This window comes from Pelecanus crispus, chromosome 3, assembly GCF_030463565.1.
Source record: "Pelecanus crispus isolate bPelCri1 chromosome 3, bPelCri1.pri, whole genome shotgun sequence".
Classification (NCBI taxonomy): Eukaryota; Metazoa; Chordata; class Aves; order Pelecaniformes; family Pelecanidae; genus Pelecanus; species Pelecanus crispus.
The window spans coordinates 30,211,677-30,231,285 of NC_134645.1; the positions used below are offsets into that span (position 1 = coordinate 30,211,677).

Below are 19,609 nucleotides of genomic sequence, written 5' to 3' on the forward strand. Positions count from 1 at the left end.
GATAGGTTGGTCATCTTTTCACTCTGGAGTACTTCAAGGTTAAAGCTAAGTGCATCAAAGGTATTTTATTGTAATTGCTTAAAAAGAAGCCCTCAGCAGATAACCACATAGCCAGACTTTCTGAAGCCCTGAAGAGAACAAAGCAACCCTAAGTGTAGTGCTTCTGGAAAGCTGGAATATAGCCCACCATTTTGCTTGTTCTGTTGTTTTTCTTGGTGTTCCTTACAAGACTCTTTGTAGTAATTCTTCAGAAAGCAATAACAAAAAAAAAAAAAGTTGCTGTATTGCTCTGTGCCTGTTAAAGCCTCATTTCCTATGATGGATTTGTCTGCATCGCTATACATGGTCTCTTCTCCAAATTCGCCTTTTCCCTTGTGTTTCCTTCCATGTGAAATTTCCTCCACAAATCCTTTGCTGCTGTCTCAGCAAGAGGCATCGTGTGCTGTGGCTCATCCTCCCCAATACTTGTGTTAACCGACAGACTGCTGCATGCTGTGCGAAAGCCCTGACAGACTAAATACCTGTGGAGCCTGCCCTGGCTTTTCCTGTTACTAAGATCTCTACTCTTGGAGGCTCCCCTTTACTCAGCCATTGTTTTTTTCTGAAACTCCTGTGGCGCTTAATTATCTTTGAATCTCTTGTCTCTGTCAAACTTTGTTTGCAGGTGGCAATAGCTTCAAAAGTTAAGGGGAACAGGTGGACAGAATGTGATCGCACAGACCTTTCTTCCCTGAGGAACAGCTAAAAAAAGTAGGAAAGCTTGCTAGAGCCTAGATTTTGGCAGGAATGTTGTGATGTGGAACACATTCAATATTCTGTCCAGAAAGTAACAATGAACTGCAGTTGCATTTTTCTCTTTCTAGTAAATATGATGTACTTTGGTAATGCAAAAAAATATTGTTCAAAAGCACTGGCAGAGGTAGATTTAACATGTAATATATAGAAAATAGCACAAATAAGAACAATGGCTTAACCTTTTTCTTAAAATATTAACTGTGAGCCAATGTAGCTTTTATGCTTTCTAAGCAAACCTCTAATAGAGAAATGAGGGTTTTTTTTAAAAAGAGAAATTTCTGGAGTACTCATTTATTCTTTCACTGTCTGGTACCAATATCATTTGAGAGTACTTGAAGTCATAGAACTACATGCATGCTTTTATCACAAGTCAGATTAAAGGAAAAAGTAGTACTTGAATATTCAAATTCCAGTGGACTAGTACTAGCAGGAAAAAAAAAAGTAGTTGAGAGTTGATCAGAAATAGTTGTATTAAAGTTGTCAGAATCAGCTTTCCAGTAGGATGATGAGAGAAGCTTTTAATTCTTTTGGGTGACATCCAGCAAAACACATCAGCATGGACAATGTTGAATCTGTAAAAGCACGTGAGCTTGTTTGTTTGAGAGGGGCTAATATTATATACATATTACATGGGGAGCACAGACTTAGCTTTTCATTGGGTACAAGTCTTGGAGTTTTAGTTCCAAATACTCTGACTCATGCGAATGCAGCTTGTTACTGCATTATGGCTTTCATCAAAGTCAAATTTGAGAGATTTTTTTTTTAAAGTCAAATTATATTTTTAATTTGTGAGCAAGTTTTGAATTAAAACAAAATTTGAATTTGTTCATTGTATCTTCTGGTTTTCAGGGGAAAAAGCAATTTAACTTAAAAATATGTAACTCAAAAATGAAGACAATGTGTTAGCATAATTTCTTCCTCCAGTTACTTTAAATGAAATTCTGAAGTGTGGTGCTTCTAGAAAGTGCTGACTTTCTGAGCTTTTCCGGTAATTTAAAAATGTGATAAATGGGATTTGCACACATAATTTTGAGATAAATGAAAAAAAAAATGTAATCAAATAATGTACCACAGGCAGCACAGGAGGAAAAAAAAAAAAGTAAGAGGTTATGGCCAGAACCTTTAAATTCTTGTTCTTTTGTGTAGTTTGACAATAGCTCTGCTGTAGTGTCTAAAGACTCAAATAAATTGGACTTCTTGTACTTGTCACTGCCCCAAAGAACATACCCTCTGAGAGGCAGCATGTATTAGCTGAAGGAGACTGGGGAGGAGAGGCAAGTCAGTGCGAGACCAGAGGAGACAGAGCATGAAGTAGTTCTGGATCAGGAAAGCTCCCACATCACCCTCTATTAATAAACTGGCTGCTTGCCATAAAGATAGATTATTCTACTTTCTTTTTTATCATAGGAGCAAATAGAAGGAGTTAAATGCAAAATACACCTAAAAGGAATGATGAGGAAAAACTCTGGGGGTAGATTTACTTTGGCTTAAATACAGTGTAAGAAAGAAAATACTTGATGAGTAAGTATTGCTTTCTAGAAACTTTTTCGGTGAGAGTGAGCAAGAGGGGATATCACCCTTAGCCAAATGATGTGAGCGACCTTTCAGGATTGGGGAAACCTAAACCGAGTTCATTTCCAGTCCCTGCTTTATGCAATTTGTGTTAGTTGGTTGGAAGCAAAGAAGAGAACATATGTTTCCTCTTTTTAAAGAAGTGTTTTCACTATCTGGCATCTTTCACTTTTTTTATTCTTTCACCTAAGAATGTTATAATATGGACTGCAAAGATGAGGCTTCTGCATAAGTTTTGCAGCGCTGACAACTGTAGCCTGGTGTATTGATTAAGGGTTTTTAAAGAGGTGTTTGTTGTGTGAATTCCCTTAAGTTGGAAAGGATATAAAAAAGGGTTTCTAATTTCCTGGATCAGTTTTCTAACCTGTAGGTTTCATATAATGGGGACCATGACATTTTGTACCTTTTGTTGAATCTACTGCTGAGTCAGGAGACTTGCTCTGCATTTCCCCCAGAAGGTTTAGTCACAGGTGTCTTGCACAGGGATCCCAAACAGCAGTAGGCAGCAAGGTGCTTACATCGGATGAGGTGGCAGTCAGTGCATTTGTTTGTAAGTAATAGCAGAGTAAGAAACTGTTCACTTCAAATGCTGAGAGTGGCAGGAGGGGAAGGAAGGGCGTTATTCTTACTTTTTGGTAGAGTGAAAGCATATCCTACCCTTGCTTTCAGAATAGCATCAAAAACCTTTTGACCTTCCTGACTTGCTATGATGAATATTGTTTAATCCACAAAGACCTGTGGCTTGATAGTTTTTAAGAAGGGAAGAGGGAGATGATTTTTTCCAGATGACAATGATCACTGTATTAGCTGGGAGCGTTATTCTAGTTCTAAAATCCCATTAACACTAGGGTCATGCAAAAGGGGAAGGGAACAATCTCAAGTTATATAAAACTTACAGTCCAGAGGCAAGACAGGGATACAAATATCAGGAAATAGCCGAATAGTGTTGGCTGGTGTGCCAATATCCAGCTGTTCACACTTTTTTAGAAAGGCATTGTAGTAAAGGGAAATCTGGAAGATGTTTTGCAGATGTTTACAGTGAGTTCTTTCCAAGTGCAGGGAGGTGCACTAAGAGGAGGTTTGAAGATGATTACTTCAAGGCAACGGGCAGTGGAGGTCCCAAACCTTTTTAGCAGCATCAGTTAGGTCTTGCTCAGAAAATGAAACTGCCCATTTACTCTTTGGTTTTCCTGTGGTGCAAATTAGGAGTGTTTTGCAAACACCAAGGAATTAGTTTTCATGCTCCCACTGAAACAAAGTGCTAGTGAGCAGACATACGGAGAGGGCTTTTCTGAATGCTCATTAACTATGTGCAGTTTGAGATGCTTAAGACTTAGACTTATTTTTTAGACTGCTTAGCTTTATGTAGACACTTATGGCACTTGTGTCTCAAAGCTTCGATTGACTTGATTTGCCAATTGCAAATGTTCCAGCGTGAAACCGAAACGTGGATATGCAGAAAATGAAGGCGACACTTCCTCCGTCCTTTGGAAGAAACAATACATTAGCTTAAAACTTTGTGATGAATTAATTTAAAGCATTTTGCTTGAATTGCCTCAGAATCTGGAAAGGAACTCTTGGCTTGTATACTTTTTATGGGAACACTCTTGGTGATCAATGTAACTTCTTAGAAAAAAGAGAGTTGAAGTTTTTGACCTAATAGTGCAATACAATTATGTCTAAGAGGTAGAACCTGGCTTTTCAGAGGAGCACTTAATAATTACTAGATTACTCTTGCCTTTTCTACCATTCCGAGTCTTGCTCATGACTCACTTTGCAAGTTTTGCTGACACAGAGGTAGGGGTCCTAAAGGCAAGTTCCCTTCGCTGGTTCAGAAAAGTCTGTTTTCAACATTGAATGGGGTAGTAGTTGAGCAGACAAAAATAGTCTGATCATTGGTTAAAGACATAATGCATATGTGCAAGGAAAGATAAATTTATGATACATAGCCAAGTGTAATTTTAGTATTTCACACATTCTGTACTTCTAGCAATGCTTTTTGAACATGTAATATTTTCAAGTATTTGTACATTTTGGCAATTTGGCAAGAATTAAATCTTCGAATTCTCTTTGCTGAATCACTTGCTTGGCTACCGTGCAACAGTGTTCCTTTCCTCTAAATCACATGGTCAGGAAATCTGTGCACTAATCTTAAGGGTTGCATGTATGAAAAGCATTTCTCTTATGCATGGAAACAACAGGTCAATACTCAGTATACTGATATGCTATAGCATTTATTAATGGGTATATGGTCCTTTAGGAGGGACAGCCACATTTTTTGATAAACAGAGACCGTGTAATTTAGGAAAAAAAGAAACATGCAGGAAAGTTGCATTACTGCAAAAAGGGTATCTCGCACTGCTGTGGGTTTGTCCACTTGTGCTATTTTTCCTTTACAGGAAAAATTATGATTGTAAGGGAAAGGACTTACCTATAAATATCAATTCTGTTAGATTAATAAGCAGCAATATGTTTTGCATGACTTTATCTCCCATCTCTGTTAAGGTTAACTGTGGACACTTAAAAAAAGAGCTGTTTCTGCTTGAAAAAGATGATATATTGCTTAGGCAATGATTTTGTTCCATAGATCTGTTTGTGGGATTTTGTCTTTTAACACACCTATAAAAATATATAAATACTTGTTATTTAATAAGTTATTTGATCAAATTGATTTTTTTTTTCCATGTTGCTAAGGGAACATTGCATGTGTCCCTTGCTTTTTGGCCCCAGGGGAGGTACCACAGTACCCACAATGAAGGAATAAGCGTGGCCAGCAGAGTCCATTTGGCTGCTAACTGTGGCTGCTTGGACGAGCCTCCTGCACATCACCGGAGAACAAATTGCTTCCTCTCTGCCTGTCTTCAGAAGTTTTCACTTTAGTGTCCGCGTCTTCCTTGCTTAGTGGGCTCTGTTAGCAACTGGCTCTGAAAAGCCTTTGTTCGGTTTTCTCGTGAGAGACTTCTTTTTGCCAGAGGTTCGAAACATTTGTCATGGGGTTTAGCCACTGCTTTCCAGATGCCTTGCGTGTGTACTCTGCGTACGGTAGCAAGCATGTGTTGCGACACTGAGGCAGTTGGTTAAAAAATTAAAACAGGGTGTGGATGTGCAGTCCAGGCTGATGGATAAAACGTGTCGAGTTCTGAATGAAGATGTAAAATACCATTTTAATGTATTAGATTAACTGTTTTCCTCCATTTAGTGTTTTCTTTTTGAAAGAAGTTTAACGTGGTTAAACATTGACCTCAAAGTATTTCTGTACATAGTATCAAGCCTACATTACTATACATTGTGCTTTTTGAGTTTAAAAAAAATAAATTGAGCCAATGAACACATTTGACTGTAAAATGGGTATTGAAGTGCACAGAGAACTATTAACAGACTTTAATTTATAGATTTCAGATTGCATTTGATAAATATGAAAGATTTGCTGATTATTTTCTAAAATGAAATGAGAGGATAAAAAGGCTTTTCTTGCAATCCACATTGCTCTTCCTCATACCACGCTATAGCCAGCTGAAAGCACACTTGCAGTCTGCCTCCACCTGAAAAGCTGTTGCACATTCGTACTGTGTGAACTTCTGTTGTACTGTTCCTGTCTTATAGTAATTATATTCTTGGTCTACATGCACACTAATAGAAAATTGTGCTTTTTGTTCTCGCCTTCAGCCAATACCAAAGCCCGCAGTAATGAATTCGCTGAAAAGAACAGATTTCAAAAATATGAGTATGTCTTACATCCGCGAACTACTGGATTCACTTTTGTGGTTGAGCGTCTAAGGGAAGGTAATCCTGCTCTGTATTTATATGTTCTTTTTTTTGCTTTAAGATAACGAATCTCACCCAAGCTGTAGAAGCTGATGTTCACAAAACTGCTTGAAGTAGTTTCAGAAAAACTTTATGTATCCTGATCACAAAAAAAGCCCGCGTTTGCAACTCTACATAAAATGATTGTAAGATGGAGATGTTTGAGAGAGTTGATAACAGGTACTAATATCGTCAGTGGATGAAAACAACTTTTTTACTTTTTTTTTTTTTAATACTGTAGCTTGTTTAGCAGTCTACCTCAGAAAAGTAGTGGAAAAGATCCAAGGAAGCTCAGCCTTATTGTCTGTACCAGTCCTTAAACCCAGCTGGGTGGTTGACACTGAACACGCAGACATGTATGACACTGCCCTCTCTGAAAAGCTTCTGGTTTTAAGTCTGAGAGCTGAGACAAGTTGCTATGTTAAACGGACAAAGGGAATGCACAGCAGCATGTAGATGCAGCAAGTCAGCTGTTCAGTGCTGCCAGCTTTTTCAGGTGATGGTGACTTGGAGAAGCTGTGTAAAATAGGAGTTGTGCTGCTTGGCAGAGTGGTGGCTAAGAGAACGTGTGATACTTGCTTTTTACCTAGAAGTGGTCTTCCATGTGTTGTGGCTTAACCCCCGCCAGCAACTAAGCACCGCACAGCTGCTTGCTCACCCTCTGCCCCCAGTGGGATGGGGGAGAGAATCGAAGGGCAAAAGTAAGAAAACTCACGGGTTGAGATACAACAGTTTAATAATTAAAATAAAATAATAATAATAATAAATTGTAGTGAAAAGGAAAACAACAAAAAGAGGAACAAAACCCAGGAAAAACAAGTGATGCAACGACTCACCACCCACTGACTGACACCTGGCCTGTCCCTGAGCAGTGGTTCTCTGGCCCCCACCCAACCCCCCCCAGTTTCTATACTGACCATGACATCATATGGTACGGAATAGCCCTTTGGCCAGTTTGGGTCAGCTGTTCTGGCTGTGCCCCCTCCCAGCTTCTTGTGTACCTGGCAGAGCATGGGAAGCTGAAAAAGTCCTTGACTAGGGTAGGCACTACTTAGCAACAACTAAAACATCAGTGTGTCATCAATATTATTCTCGTACTAAATCCAAAACACAGCACTGTGCTGGCTACTAGGAAGAAAATTAACTCTGCCTCATCCGAAACCAGGACACCATCCCTGTATTAATCTAGGGGTAGAGATTGAGTCCCTATTATCAGGGGAACAGAGTATATAGATGTGATTGCTTGTTAGATCGAGATGTCTGTGGGTTGTCTTGGGAATGGGCATTTCGATGAGATTTGAGGCCATAATGGTGTAACTATTTAATGAAACTGATGTGGCGGCGATTCAAATACAGATGAGTGAATGTTCGCAGGATATATGAATGTAACGTTGAAGAAAATAAACATGTACAGTAGATATGAAGTGACTTATTTATAGGCTAGTTCTTCAGGGAAAAGTGATTCTAGATCTTTAACACATGCTGGTTATTCTGACTGCCAAAGGAAGAAGTTTGAGATTATTAAAAAGGATAAGGGCCTGCTGGTAGTTTTTTTTCCCTTGCTGGAACCCTTGCTTGGATTTTGGGAGCAGAGCTGGCTTGTTTTGCCTGATTCCTACTAAGAGATATCCTAAAATCACCGTAAATGCTTTGGTATTTGGTCCAGCTGGACAATCCTAGCTGGACCATGTATCTATTTGACCCTATTTTTATTGGACATTCAGTGGTGGACATCTTAGATTTTCATCTATCTTGAATTTTTATTACTCAATTTGCTGTAGTAAAAAAAATTTGCCACATATGCAATTTCAAAAGCTTGTTTTACTTAAAACTTTTCAGCACTCTGTTAACCTAGTGCATAATAATATTTCTAGCCTGGAATAAATTTTCAGTTAAAGGAATGTTTTCCACTCAATATTATCAACATAAAAAAAAATTTCTGTATTTGCTGCAGAAATGAGCTTTGTGGTTATACAGTCATTTTCTAATTTTATAAAAATACTTTTCTATTGCTGTATGAGATCTATGCAAATTAGGCTATTGGGTTATAAAAAGGAAAATATTTGAGGCTGATTAACTGATTTTGTGTAGTACAAAGCTGGAGAAAAACCAAAAACATTCCTAGATGATTTCTTTTTTGTCTAGTCTTTCAAATGCTTTTAAGTCCTACATTTATTTAAGGCAGGCAAATATTGGGTGAAATATTTATGTCCCTGTAGCATTGAATTTACTGGGTATTGGGTACCTTGATAGGCATTATAAGCTATATATATTATGACTGTATGCTATTGTGTAGTAAATGATGTGTGAGAAGGTAGATCAACTAGCATTTTAAAATACTTAATTATTACTCACTAATTTAAGAATTGGTTTTCAATTGTTTGCAAGTGTGCCAAATACACCACCATTTGTGTTGAAATGTTTTATTTTTATGGACAACCTAACTGTAGTTGCTTGACTTTAAAACACTTCAGTATATTATATACCTGCATATATGTAAATTTTTTTTTTTTTAGATGTCCAGGTAGATTTTCAGACACAGATGGCACAGTTAGTACCTAGCGTTATCATGCAGCTCTGGTTTGACTTATTTATATTATTAGAATGCCCTTTTTACAATTCTAACTTCTGATACTAGCAGTAATAAAGAAAACTAGGACTGTTAATGATATGGTGTTAACATGAGTCCCTGTTTCTGACTGTCCTAATGCTACAATAGCAGCAATAATCGTACAAATAGACTTGTTTCCTTTTTTCCTGCTCGTAACAGCAAGCACAAAGCAGTGTATGTGACTTTAATATGCAGGAGGGAGTGGTGGAGATTTTAACATCATGTTTACGTTTTTGAAAGTATTTTTGTGCACAGATGACAACCTTATTGCCCTATAGCTCTCCTGTGAATACATTTTGGCTTGTGGCTGTTTTCCATTCCTGAGGCTCAAGTGTCTTTACTTCAGGCCTGAGTGCATTATTTTGCTCCAAAAATAGGTTGATGAAGAGACGGGGAAAATGTCATTAGAAGTTTAACTGCTTTTTGAATGTTGAAAAAACTAATTTAATTTGGCAAGAACCCTGATTAATATGCATCACAAGCTGTAGCATGAAAGATTTACCTGCTATTACATAATAATAACTATTAGCGACCCTTCTGAATAGGAAATGAAGATCAGGAAAAAATAACCTTCAGTAAAATGTTGCTTGTATCTCTGCAGGAGTGTTTCTTCCTAGAGGAAGCACTATCCTCACCCCGACAGCATAATCCGAGCAGTTAATCAGTCCTTTGCTTTCCATAGGTGGCAAAAATTTCTGAACCATGTGAATGGATTTTTGCCAGTGATGACAAACACAAATTCCTCTGGCTGCTTCTCGCTCTTATATGGTCATTATTTCAACTGTTTGATCTCTTTTGCCCGTAGATGCTGCTATGATGGTTTCTAAGTCATTGCTGAGATTATGGGAGCTAAGAAAAAAAAATCTATATAACCTCCACCAAAAAAGCAATAAAAATTGCTCGAGCAATACATTTCCTTGGCTTTTGAGTCTCTTAACTTTTTTCCCACGTTCTAGCTCTTCATGAGTGATGGCTTTTACCCCTTGAGCTGACTATTCTAAAGAGAAACCCAGGTGAAAGCTGACTGGTTTTTGCTTTCATTGTGCTCAAGTGCCAAGACAGCGAAAATATTATTTTACTTGTAAATAATCACATTACTGTTTTCTCATTCATATAAACCTTAGAATCACCCAAGAGTAAACACAGACTATGAACATGCTTTAGGTGTACAATTAATAATATACTCAGGAGAATAGGGACCACAGTTGATGCTGTGTTTTAAGCAAGACATAAATTTGATTCAGCATTGATTTTTGGAGAAGTGTGTTCCTTTGGCTCAATAATAATTTTAAGTAGGATGGTTTAAAGTAATGTCACTGTTCGTGCATGGTAAGAGAAGATACATTATACGTATGAGAACACAAAGCGGGGAAGACCATGTGGTAGCTGGATAAGGTCAGCTTGCTAACTGATACGTAGTATAGAGTGTTACCTGAAGATGTGGAAGTGAGTAGGAGAGGAACAAAAATTTCAGTAAGGACTAATGAAGATGGAAGAGTGTTAAATATACTTAAGCTAAATATAGATTAACAAAACACATGCATTTTTCACCCCTGCAAGATCATCATCCTTCTTGGGAACAATTATTAAATTTCTAGTCAATTATGACAGTCTCTGCAACAGATAAAGCAGGTTTGTGAGATTCTTCATTAATCTTTACTGATGCATGTTACTCAAAATAGCATTAGCCTTTTTTTCCCTAGCATGCTTTAAAGTTTGCTTCTGCAAACACTTTGGCCTTAGTCTATCAAAATACTTAAAGAAAGTGTATGAGCTCAATTAATTCTGCATTTTCTCAGTGCTGAAGCGTGTTTGATAGCCTTGATCACTTATCATGGCAGCCAGAGGAATTACCCTATGGAAGACGAAACCTTTGGCCAAAGTGACCACTGCGATCCCAAGTACTGTCACATCTGGTTAGTTAGCTGTCGACGGAATGCAAAGAGAAATAAAATAGTTGATTTGCTTCTTTCTAATTCTGTTCACTTGATCAAGTATATAATTTGTCTTGCCTCAGCTGTTATGAATCCTGGTTTCAGTTAGCACCTGGTGAAAAATTATTAGAGCTTTATGCTGTTATTTCTTTGGGGAACAAAGGTGAGTATTTTTGGAAAGACAGAGTCAGAACATGTGAATGAGCAACAGAAAATGAACTCTAGACACCAAAATGAAGATTGGTCATTACTTTTTTTTAAAATTCATCATTATATACCTGTCTTTAACAATCTCCTAAAATAATATTTAGTTCTTTTTCAAAGCCTGAAACTTTTAGTAGACATTATGTATGGAGTCATTTTTGGCAGAACTTGGGTTAAGGCAAATCATCTCTTACTCAAGGAGTAACGGATTTAAACTAAAGGAGGGTAGATTTAGACTAGACATGAGGAAGAAATTTTTTACAATGAGGGTGGTGTAGCACTGGAACAGGTTGCCCAGAGAGGTAGTGGAGGCCCCATCCGTGGCAACATTCAAGGTCAGGTTGGATGGGGCTCTGAGCAACCTGATCTGGTTAAAGCTGTCCCTGCTCACTGCAGGGAGGTTGGGCTAGATGACCTCTAAAGGTCACTTCCAACCCAAAGCATTCTATGATTCTATGATTCTTTTTACAAAAGGTAGGACTCTGAAAATGACAGAAATGTGCAGGAATTTAAATAAGACTTTTATATAAGCACACATTTAACAATGTTAATTAAAAACATTTATGGTTTATATAATGTTCTTGAAGATCCAGATTGTGAGATCCTTCTATGAAAGGTCAGGAGGTCACTCAGAAATTAAGTATAGGTTTTCAGGCCTGGTTGTATTTTATAAAGTTTTTTCTGAAGTGCCAAATGACATTGAAAGTTCAGATGACTCGAATGTTCAGTTTCAAAGAGATGGAAAATAATGCTAGTTGATTTGATTCAATATTGTCTGGATTCATTGAATTACATATATTATCTTGGCATAATATCTGTAATTGTAGCCAAATAGTCTGTCAAGAGAAAATAGTTGTTTACAAATGTTTTCTTAAAATTGCTTCATGGCTTTTCAGTATTTTCTCAGGACTAAATAAACAGTAAGTGATAACACAGAGCTAAGGTTTTAAAGCATCCTTAGAAGCTTACTCATACTTTTTCAGACAATCATTTCTGCCAACATTAAATTTTAACTGACCTCTTTTTGATACTTCCTCTATACCCATCAACAGTCTTTAATATGTGGATACATTGGACTGGATGTTCCTATTATGGGGTTTATATTTTACTGGTTTTAAAGTATGATGAAAAGTCAGAATTATTTGCCTTATTATAGTATTTCAGCTTTAAATTTATTTCTGGTTCATAATTAGCCAACTGAAAAAAATATTGCAGATAACAGCTGACAACTGCAGCATCCTAAAATAAAAAAAGATACAAATTTAACATGCTTGCCTTTATTGCATATCTTTACTGATGGAAAGAAACTGTGATTCTCATTGTGTTTCCATGATTGGTTAAAAATTTGATAGTTTTGCCCCAAAATAAATGTTTATATACACAATCAGAAACCAGTCTGTATCTTCTACTGTTTTTACCTGAGTTTTACAGTTGTACAGCATTTTAGTAATTACATGCAAGTACCCCAATCTGTTTCACTGCTAGGGCAGGAAAATTGTATTTAGGTATTCAAGCCAGGTTATCTCTGTATATATATCTATGTAAATGTTTTAACCCTGTGACACTTATTCACTATTACGTAGATTCTGTATGCTTTTCTAGGAGGTATAATATCCACGTATGTGTATTTATGTACTTAACTCTTAATGCCATTTACTTGGGTTGTGGTACAATGTGCTTACATGGCACTTTTGAGCTAATAATCTAGGGAGACAGTTTGCGATTTGCAGATTAGTATGTATCTAAGACAGTTATGAGAAGATGATGATCAGCAGTTCTTGAAAGCTGACACATACGGTTTGGCTCACCTTTGCTGGGGTGTGAAGTAGCCAAAGAGTTACGTAGCAGGTCCTTGTAAGCAGCATCTGGATGTCCTTGGTATGCATGGAGGCTATAGTAAGCTCCTGTGTAAAGCCCTAAATAGCTTATGGACCATCTTTAGGAGATGATTCTGTCTTGAGCCCTGCAACCGTAACATGAGCCAAGGTGCTCAAAGTTGACGTATTTGTGTAAACGGTGTCGAGACTCTCAATTTAGTAATTCATTAACGAGACCCTCCAACTTGCAGTAGCCAGAGTATGTTAGCTCCTAGAGCTTTTTTCTTACTCTGACTTTGAAAGAGAGAGGGGCAGGAGGCTGCTTTTATGAGTGGATGAAATGTCAATGAAGAATGCTACCATGATACTGCCAGAGGCTTGTCTTCTGGTGTAGATGACACTTCTACTCTCTGCACTGTTACATCAGAAGTACCTACAGCTTACAAGACAGGTGCCATTCGTTCTTTCAAATGTAAATCAAAGTAATACCAATTTCTAAGTGTGTTATATTAGGGTTTTTTAAGGGAAAATTGATGCCAGTATAAAATTCAGGTCTGTAATAGCTCTGTTCCTTGACTGAAATGCTCAGGCTATGGTGGGCGGGGTGAATGTATGAATGGATGTACGTATTAAATATACTGCTTTCTGTTTTGATACGCAAAGTTTCTTTCCTCTTCACATAAATATTGGGTGAGGCATGCGGGTCTTGATCACAGAAGTGTCTGCTGAATTACCTTCAGAGGTTTTATGCACTCAAACTGACCCACGTACACAGGGCTTGAGCAGTTTTCAGGTTCATGAATAATTTATCTTCTGTGTAACAGAGGTGTAGGACACAGAAAGGCCCCACATCAAATGACAGTAAGGGTTAGATGTGTTGTTTTAACGAAAGCTAGCCTCCCTCTGTGTGACTGAACAGATTTCTGACTCCCAGAATGATATGCTGGGCTGCTGCCAAAATTTCTGTGGGTTTTGGCGAGGCCAGAGCTTGCACACTGATCGGCACTGCCATCTCTCAGAGCAGCTCTTGCCTGTTTGCGCTGGTTGCTCGGTGCATGTGTAAACCAAAATGAGTCTGTTTTGGAAATAGGAAAACATAAGTGGCCACATGAGCATTAACTTTAGGTCCTCAACTAATTTCACCCGTATGTCCATCAGATTTGCAGAGATTAAGCAGCAACTCTAAACTGTCGTTCCTCAATGCAAGGAAATTCTTTCTTCCATTTCTTTTTTTTCTCTGTGCATGTGTGCCTCCCAGAGTCATGTTACTAAGTAGACTGATACTCAGAAATTACAGAGCTATTGTGAAAGAGCTTTGAGCAATTTTTTAGCTGAAAATGCAGTATTAGAGCTTCACTGGTTGCTGTTATGATTGAACTTGTCCTTTTATGAGAATTGGATCCTGTGCATGAAATAGCATAGCCTTTGATATAGAAATATCGGTATGTAAATTGAAGCTTGCATGTCTTTTACGCCTTTTGTGTGTCTGTAGAAAATTCGTAACAAATTAGTTAATTAAAAAAAACCCAAAGACCTTGTTCAAAACCACGCTTTTCTTGCAAGGCATGTCTCTGAAATTCAGCAATGCAGAAAATCGGGTGCAGGCTGTTGTACTTTATTGCGAACACTGACAGCTGTCTCTGTAATCTGGAACATGGGAAAGGGCAGCTTGACTTTTTCCAGAATCATGTTAACCGTTGATGATTACCGTATCTTGCAAACATCTGCATGTGTTGGCTTTGACGTACTTCTCGGAATGAGCACCAGCTTTCTGTTAGATGTTTTCTGGCCTTTGGTACACGTTGAAGTTTCTGTTGCTCTCTCTTCTTTCATGTCTTACTGGAGCAGTCTTCTGCGCTACTCGCCCTACCTCTGTGTCACAGTCCGTCCTTTCAGTCATCCTGGGAAGGATTTGGTTTTCTCCAAACCACTCTCTTCCCTCAGCCCCCATCCTTTCCTCTTTCCATCCTCCACTGCTTTTGAGAAGGGAGCGCAGCCTTTCGCTGGTAGTTCGGTATGGTAGTGTCTCTCCCTTATCCTATTTCATACTGTTAAAAGCCAATGCTCATATCTTAAAATAAGCATCTCTGAAATGCATATCATCTATATTTAGACATATGGTGGATCCATGTAAGAATCGCTACCACCTGTAGTGTTTTCAGGTTGACATGTTGCTGTTTGTGTCACCCGCACATCTCTGGTGCTCATCGGAAATATTTCAGGTTTTACATTCTTGAGCCTACCAAGATCCATCTACTGAAATAATCTCCTTACACTCTCTTACGTGTGAGTCATGGCTTGTGACAAGCAGATATACCATGCAGTGGATCATTTTCCGTTTACCTCCTCGCAGGTTATTAATAGTCGCTGTGGTAACCATATTAAAAAGTTATTATCTGCCAGCAGTTACCCTGCAGTGGTATTAGAGGTTTCCACTGTTTTCTTTTAACTCAGAATACACAGTATCTGTGGTAACGATGTGGTAATGTTTGGCAAATGTGGACTTTTTTTAATTGCTTCAACTGGAGGCCTAGAACGATGTTAGCTCATCAGATTGCATACGTAGAAATGAAGCTTGGCCACAGATGAGCTCAGGAAAAATGATCGCTCAGTAAAAACTAGAATTATTTTCTTCAGAACTGAAAAGATGTTCCTGCTTTTTTTTTTTTTGCTTTTTTTTGTTAAATCTAATGTTTATCTTCTCTTCAAGATATTTTTAAAAAAGGTTTTTCTGGTTATTATGCGCTTTGGCTAGACGGTGGACCGAGAGTGTGTGTAACAAGGTGTATCTGCTGCACTAGACTTGGTCAGCATCTCTCTGGGTGTGCATTTTGAAAGGTCAGTCATCTGATTGCAATATTTATTTGGTTTGTTTTTTCCTACACAGCACAGTAAGCTTAGCCCAGGGTCTTGCAATACCCTTGCTGCTCCTCTGAGCCTGCACAAAACACCGGTGTATTTTGTGGGCTTGTTCACTACATCCTTGTGATGTGCTTGATACTAATAAAGTGCACTGAATACTGTAAGAATTGTCAAGGGGATTTTGGGTTTTGTGTCTGAGTACTGAGCTTTGTGGTTGCTTTTAAAGACTTATGGCTGCAAGACAGACAGTAGGTGAGCCTCAGGTAAAGTTCAAGTTTATTACTGCCTGTTCTTGTCAGCCAATGATCCATGATTTTGCAGGTGATGTTGGTTGGATTGGTAGCATATTTAATTATTGCTGAAATTGAAATTAATTCCTATAAACAGAGGAATAGTTTTAATATCTATTTATTTCACATGGCATTACCAGATGCTCTACACAGCATACCCATTTCTTGGGTCTGTTTATTAGTAAGGCAGATAATTGCTTCAAGCAGTCTTGAGTATAGAGGAGCCTAAACATACTTTTTCCAGGACAAAATACTGCTTTAGTTTCAGCTAAGAGATGATGTTTCCTGATGTGTGTTACTAGAAAAATAGCAGCATCTACAGGCTGAACACACTAATCCCAAATCAGAGTCCCATTGTAGATGAGATTCTCAATCATATTTGATGAATTCCCCCATCTTCCACTTTTTGCAGATGCTAGCTGTTTTCACTTCCAGCTGCATTAAAGTTGCTGCAAGTGTATTTTGTGTATTCCTGATACCACTTTTCTATATGAGTAATTGCTGGCAGGGGAGAAGGTCTGTGGAGTCTCGTTTCAGTTACTGGAAATGTTGGAACCCTCAAGCTGTTCAGATATAGCCCCCAACTCTGTAAGATAGTAATAAAACTTTCAATCTCCTCTACTTGGAAGATTTGCTGCTTATATGTCATTAAACCTTAAGTAGCTTGTTTCTTTCATTCCTTTGTGCTGTTGCAGCTTTAGCTCTTCTTCCCTTGCTCTCCTCCCAATCCCCTGCCATTTCTTTCGGGGTGTACAAAAACTAGCCCAGCATCATACTTTTCCGAGCTGACTCAGATCCCTGAGTTTGGCAATCATTTGCAAGGCTCTGCTCCAGAGATATTGAGAGCAGTGCCACATTCATGAGCCCTGGATGTTGCTATGGTACTGATAATGAAAAACGAAAAACATAAGAGGGCAGAGGAGCTTGGGAAAAATTGTGGTAGAGTATAAATGCTTTTTAAAATAGATTTTTATCAAAACATAAACTTCAGCATAAATTCAACTCTTCACCTCATTCATCACCTTATATGTAATCTGAAATATTGCTGTCTTTGGGACTTATTTTGTCAACCTTTTCCTGAACTGCAGGATTCTGGGGGGCAGGAAATAAGGTCTTGGCTCTCAGTGTTCTCACCAAACATTGGTAGATATAGGAAGGGCTTCCCTTTTCTGCATGTGTGCCGTGTTAGTTATTTGAAGTGCTGTACGATGTGAATGAACTGTTATAGTAAAGTATATTACAGATACAAGGTTTGACTATATTTTCCCATAAATTCATTTTTTTGTGGAATGGCTACCAGTTAAGAATGGGATAACTGGTTTTCATATACATTCGATATGGTAGTGTCTCTCCCTTATCCTATTTCATACTGTTAAAAACCAATGCTCATATCTTAAAATAAGCATCTCTGAAATGCATATCATCTAGATTTAGACATATGCAAAACTGTGATTTTGTTTGCATTGGGAGTCATTGTTGACCTTGCAGTGTAACAATAAAACTGAGTGCTCTTGGTGATTATAAAACAGTTCCAGAAGCAGGGACCTGAGCAACCTTCTGGCTGGCTTGTTCCGATCACCGGTCCTTCACTGCACTGCTCTGAAAGGAGCCAGCCTGTCCTGATGGTTTCTGGCATCGCACAGACAATAAGGACATCTATTAGGAGAAAAGCGTAACATGCACAATAAATAAAAAGAAGAGAAACATTTTCAAAAATGCTTCAGACACTTTGGAATTTGTGAGCAATGGCATGTTGGCGTTGCCTGGAAGTTGCTATGGGTACTGATGTTGAAGAGCCAAACACAGAGGGCAGACCTTAGGGACAATTCCCATTTAAAACCCTGTAAGAATTAGTGTTCTTTAAATCTGCTTGGATGCTTTTGAAAAATCATCCTCACAAGGATTCTTTGCCTAAGTGCTCTCCAGGTTCATCCTGTCAGTAGCACCACTGTGATTTAACCAGTCCTACTGCCTTCACTTATCCAAAAAAGCATTCCTTCCAAAAAGACCTGAAAGCTCCCTGGCTTCCTCTATCAGACCTTTGCTTTGCTGCTCTTGCAGCATGGATCAGAGAATTAAATGAAACATATGCTCAGCAGCTATATGGCTCCTTCTTTCCTTCCCATTCTTCACATACTGTCTGCTAGGACTGTGTCTTTTTGAGGCAGGTATTTTGTTTTTGTATGTCTGAAAGGACCATCTCACTGGTATATTAGCATTGTTGAAGCAGGAAGCGGTTAAGCTGGAGCTGTCTCAAACAGTGCACTCTGCATGTCCACAGCATTGCAAATATTTAATAAACCTGTTAATAATACATTCCAAACCATGCTGAGAGGCTGTGGAGATTCATCAGGATTTACGCTACCTGTGGTGCTAACGAATTCAGTTGACATTACACACTGAGACACGCACGTAAGCATGCACTCAATTTTAAAATATATACATAATTTCTGATTTATAACAGCAGTGTTGTACATTAGGAGAGACCATTCTCAAAGGATTATTCTCCTCCTTGAAGGGATAAATTCTCTTGACTTTCACTCTTGTGCCTTTCTGTATTCTGGCACATGTTGTAATCAACCAGCAGCATATTCTTTTTCACATCGTCTTGTTTGGATAGCAGTGGACAGCACAGAATTCATTAAAATCAAACAGCCAAATGCTGATGGAATTATAATGAGGCTATGAGTCACATGGTGGTTTTTTTCCTGTAAGGTATGGTATATTTTGTATATACTAAGCTGCATATACCTAGAGGAGTTTTGGTGGCTGATTTCTGTCTGTCTTGGCAAACTGTCTAGGATAAGCCTCATACTCTAAAACCTGGTTAATACAGTTAGAGAAAACAAATCTTACTTAGCCCTTGTGAATTTATGCAGCAAGGATATATCCCCCATGATTTTTTACAAGCAGAATGATTTTACTCTGCCACTCCCTCTGAGCTGACTGAAAGCACCACGGACAGACTAGGGCTGCTTTACACCCAAATTGAAGAGACTGCGGTAATGAAGCCAACATGGGTTTCAGCTAGTCCAGAATATGAGCGAAGTGAGCTTGCTCAGTCTGCAAAATATTCTGGGGCATCCCCAAGCCATTGTAGCAGTGGTGGTGTTCACAATGATTTTACTGGCTTCTTGCTAGAGGTCCATTACCTCGTCTTTGCTGGTTGAGAGGAGGAACTCGGTAACTGAGTAGGTACATGTCACTTGGAAAACATTCCAGGATCCACTATCAGGATGCTCTGTCTTGACCTACAACTCAAATAGCCTCATCAGGCACTGCATCTTTTCAAAGTAAAACAGAAGAAAAGTGTTCAACATTGATTGCATAACTAAATGCTGAGAAATAGGAATTTCAAAAAGTGAGATTGAATGCAGCCCTCTTGTGGTGTACGCTTTTGAGCGAGAGAACAAATGTGTTTTGCCAGTCTGCTATTTCCTTTGCTTAGAATAACTAACTTTTAACAATGTATTTCATGCTTTTTCCTTTCAAATGAAAGACAGAAATATCATGTCAGGATGGAGAGCTTTTACAGGCAGGGCTCTGAGGTTGTTCCGTTATAGCAAGAAGCTATGAAGAAATAAAGCAAGTTCCATAATCCACAGTGTTCTCTGGAAGAGCCCGAGAGGGGTGAACGTGAGGAAATGAACTGAGTTTCTTCCCATGAGAAAGCTGGAATTTGGGAGTATCTGGATATAATTCCAGAAATGTTGCTTTCAT

At 38.4% G+C, this 19,609-nt stretch overlaps 1 protein-coding gene across 1 annotated transcript in view; it reads left to right on the forward strand.

Moving 5' to 3' along the window:
* Nucleotides 1-19,609, forward strand: part of LCLAT1 (lysocardiolipin acyltransferase 1) — a 117,138-nt gene that overhangs the window by 60,431 nt on the left and 37,098 nt on the right. Inside the window, exon 5 of the mRNA XM_075707875.1 lies at nucleotides 6,034-6,150. Coding sequence (XP_075563990.1) covers nucleotides 6,034-6,150 — 117 coding nt within the window. The remainder of the gene's footprint in view (nucleotides 1-6,033; nucleotides 6,151-19,609) is intronic.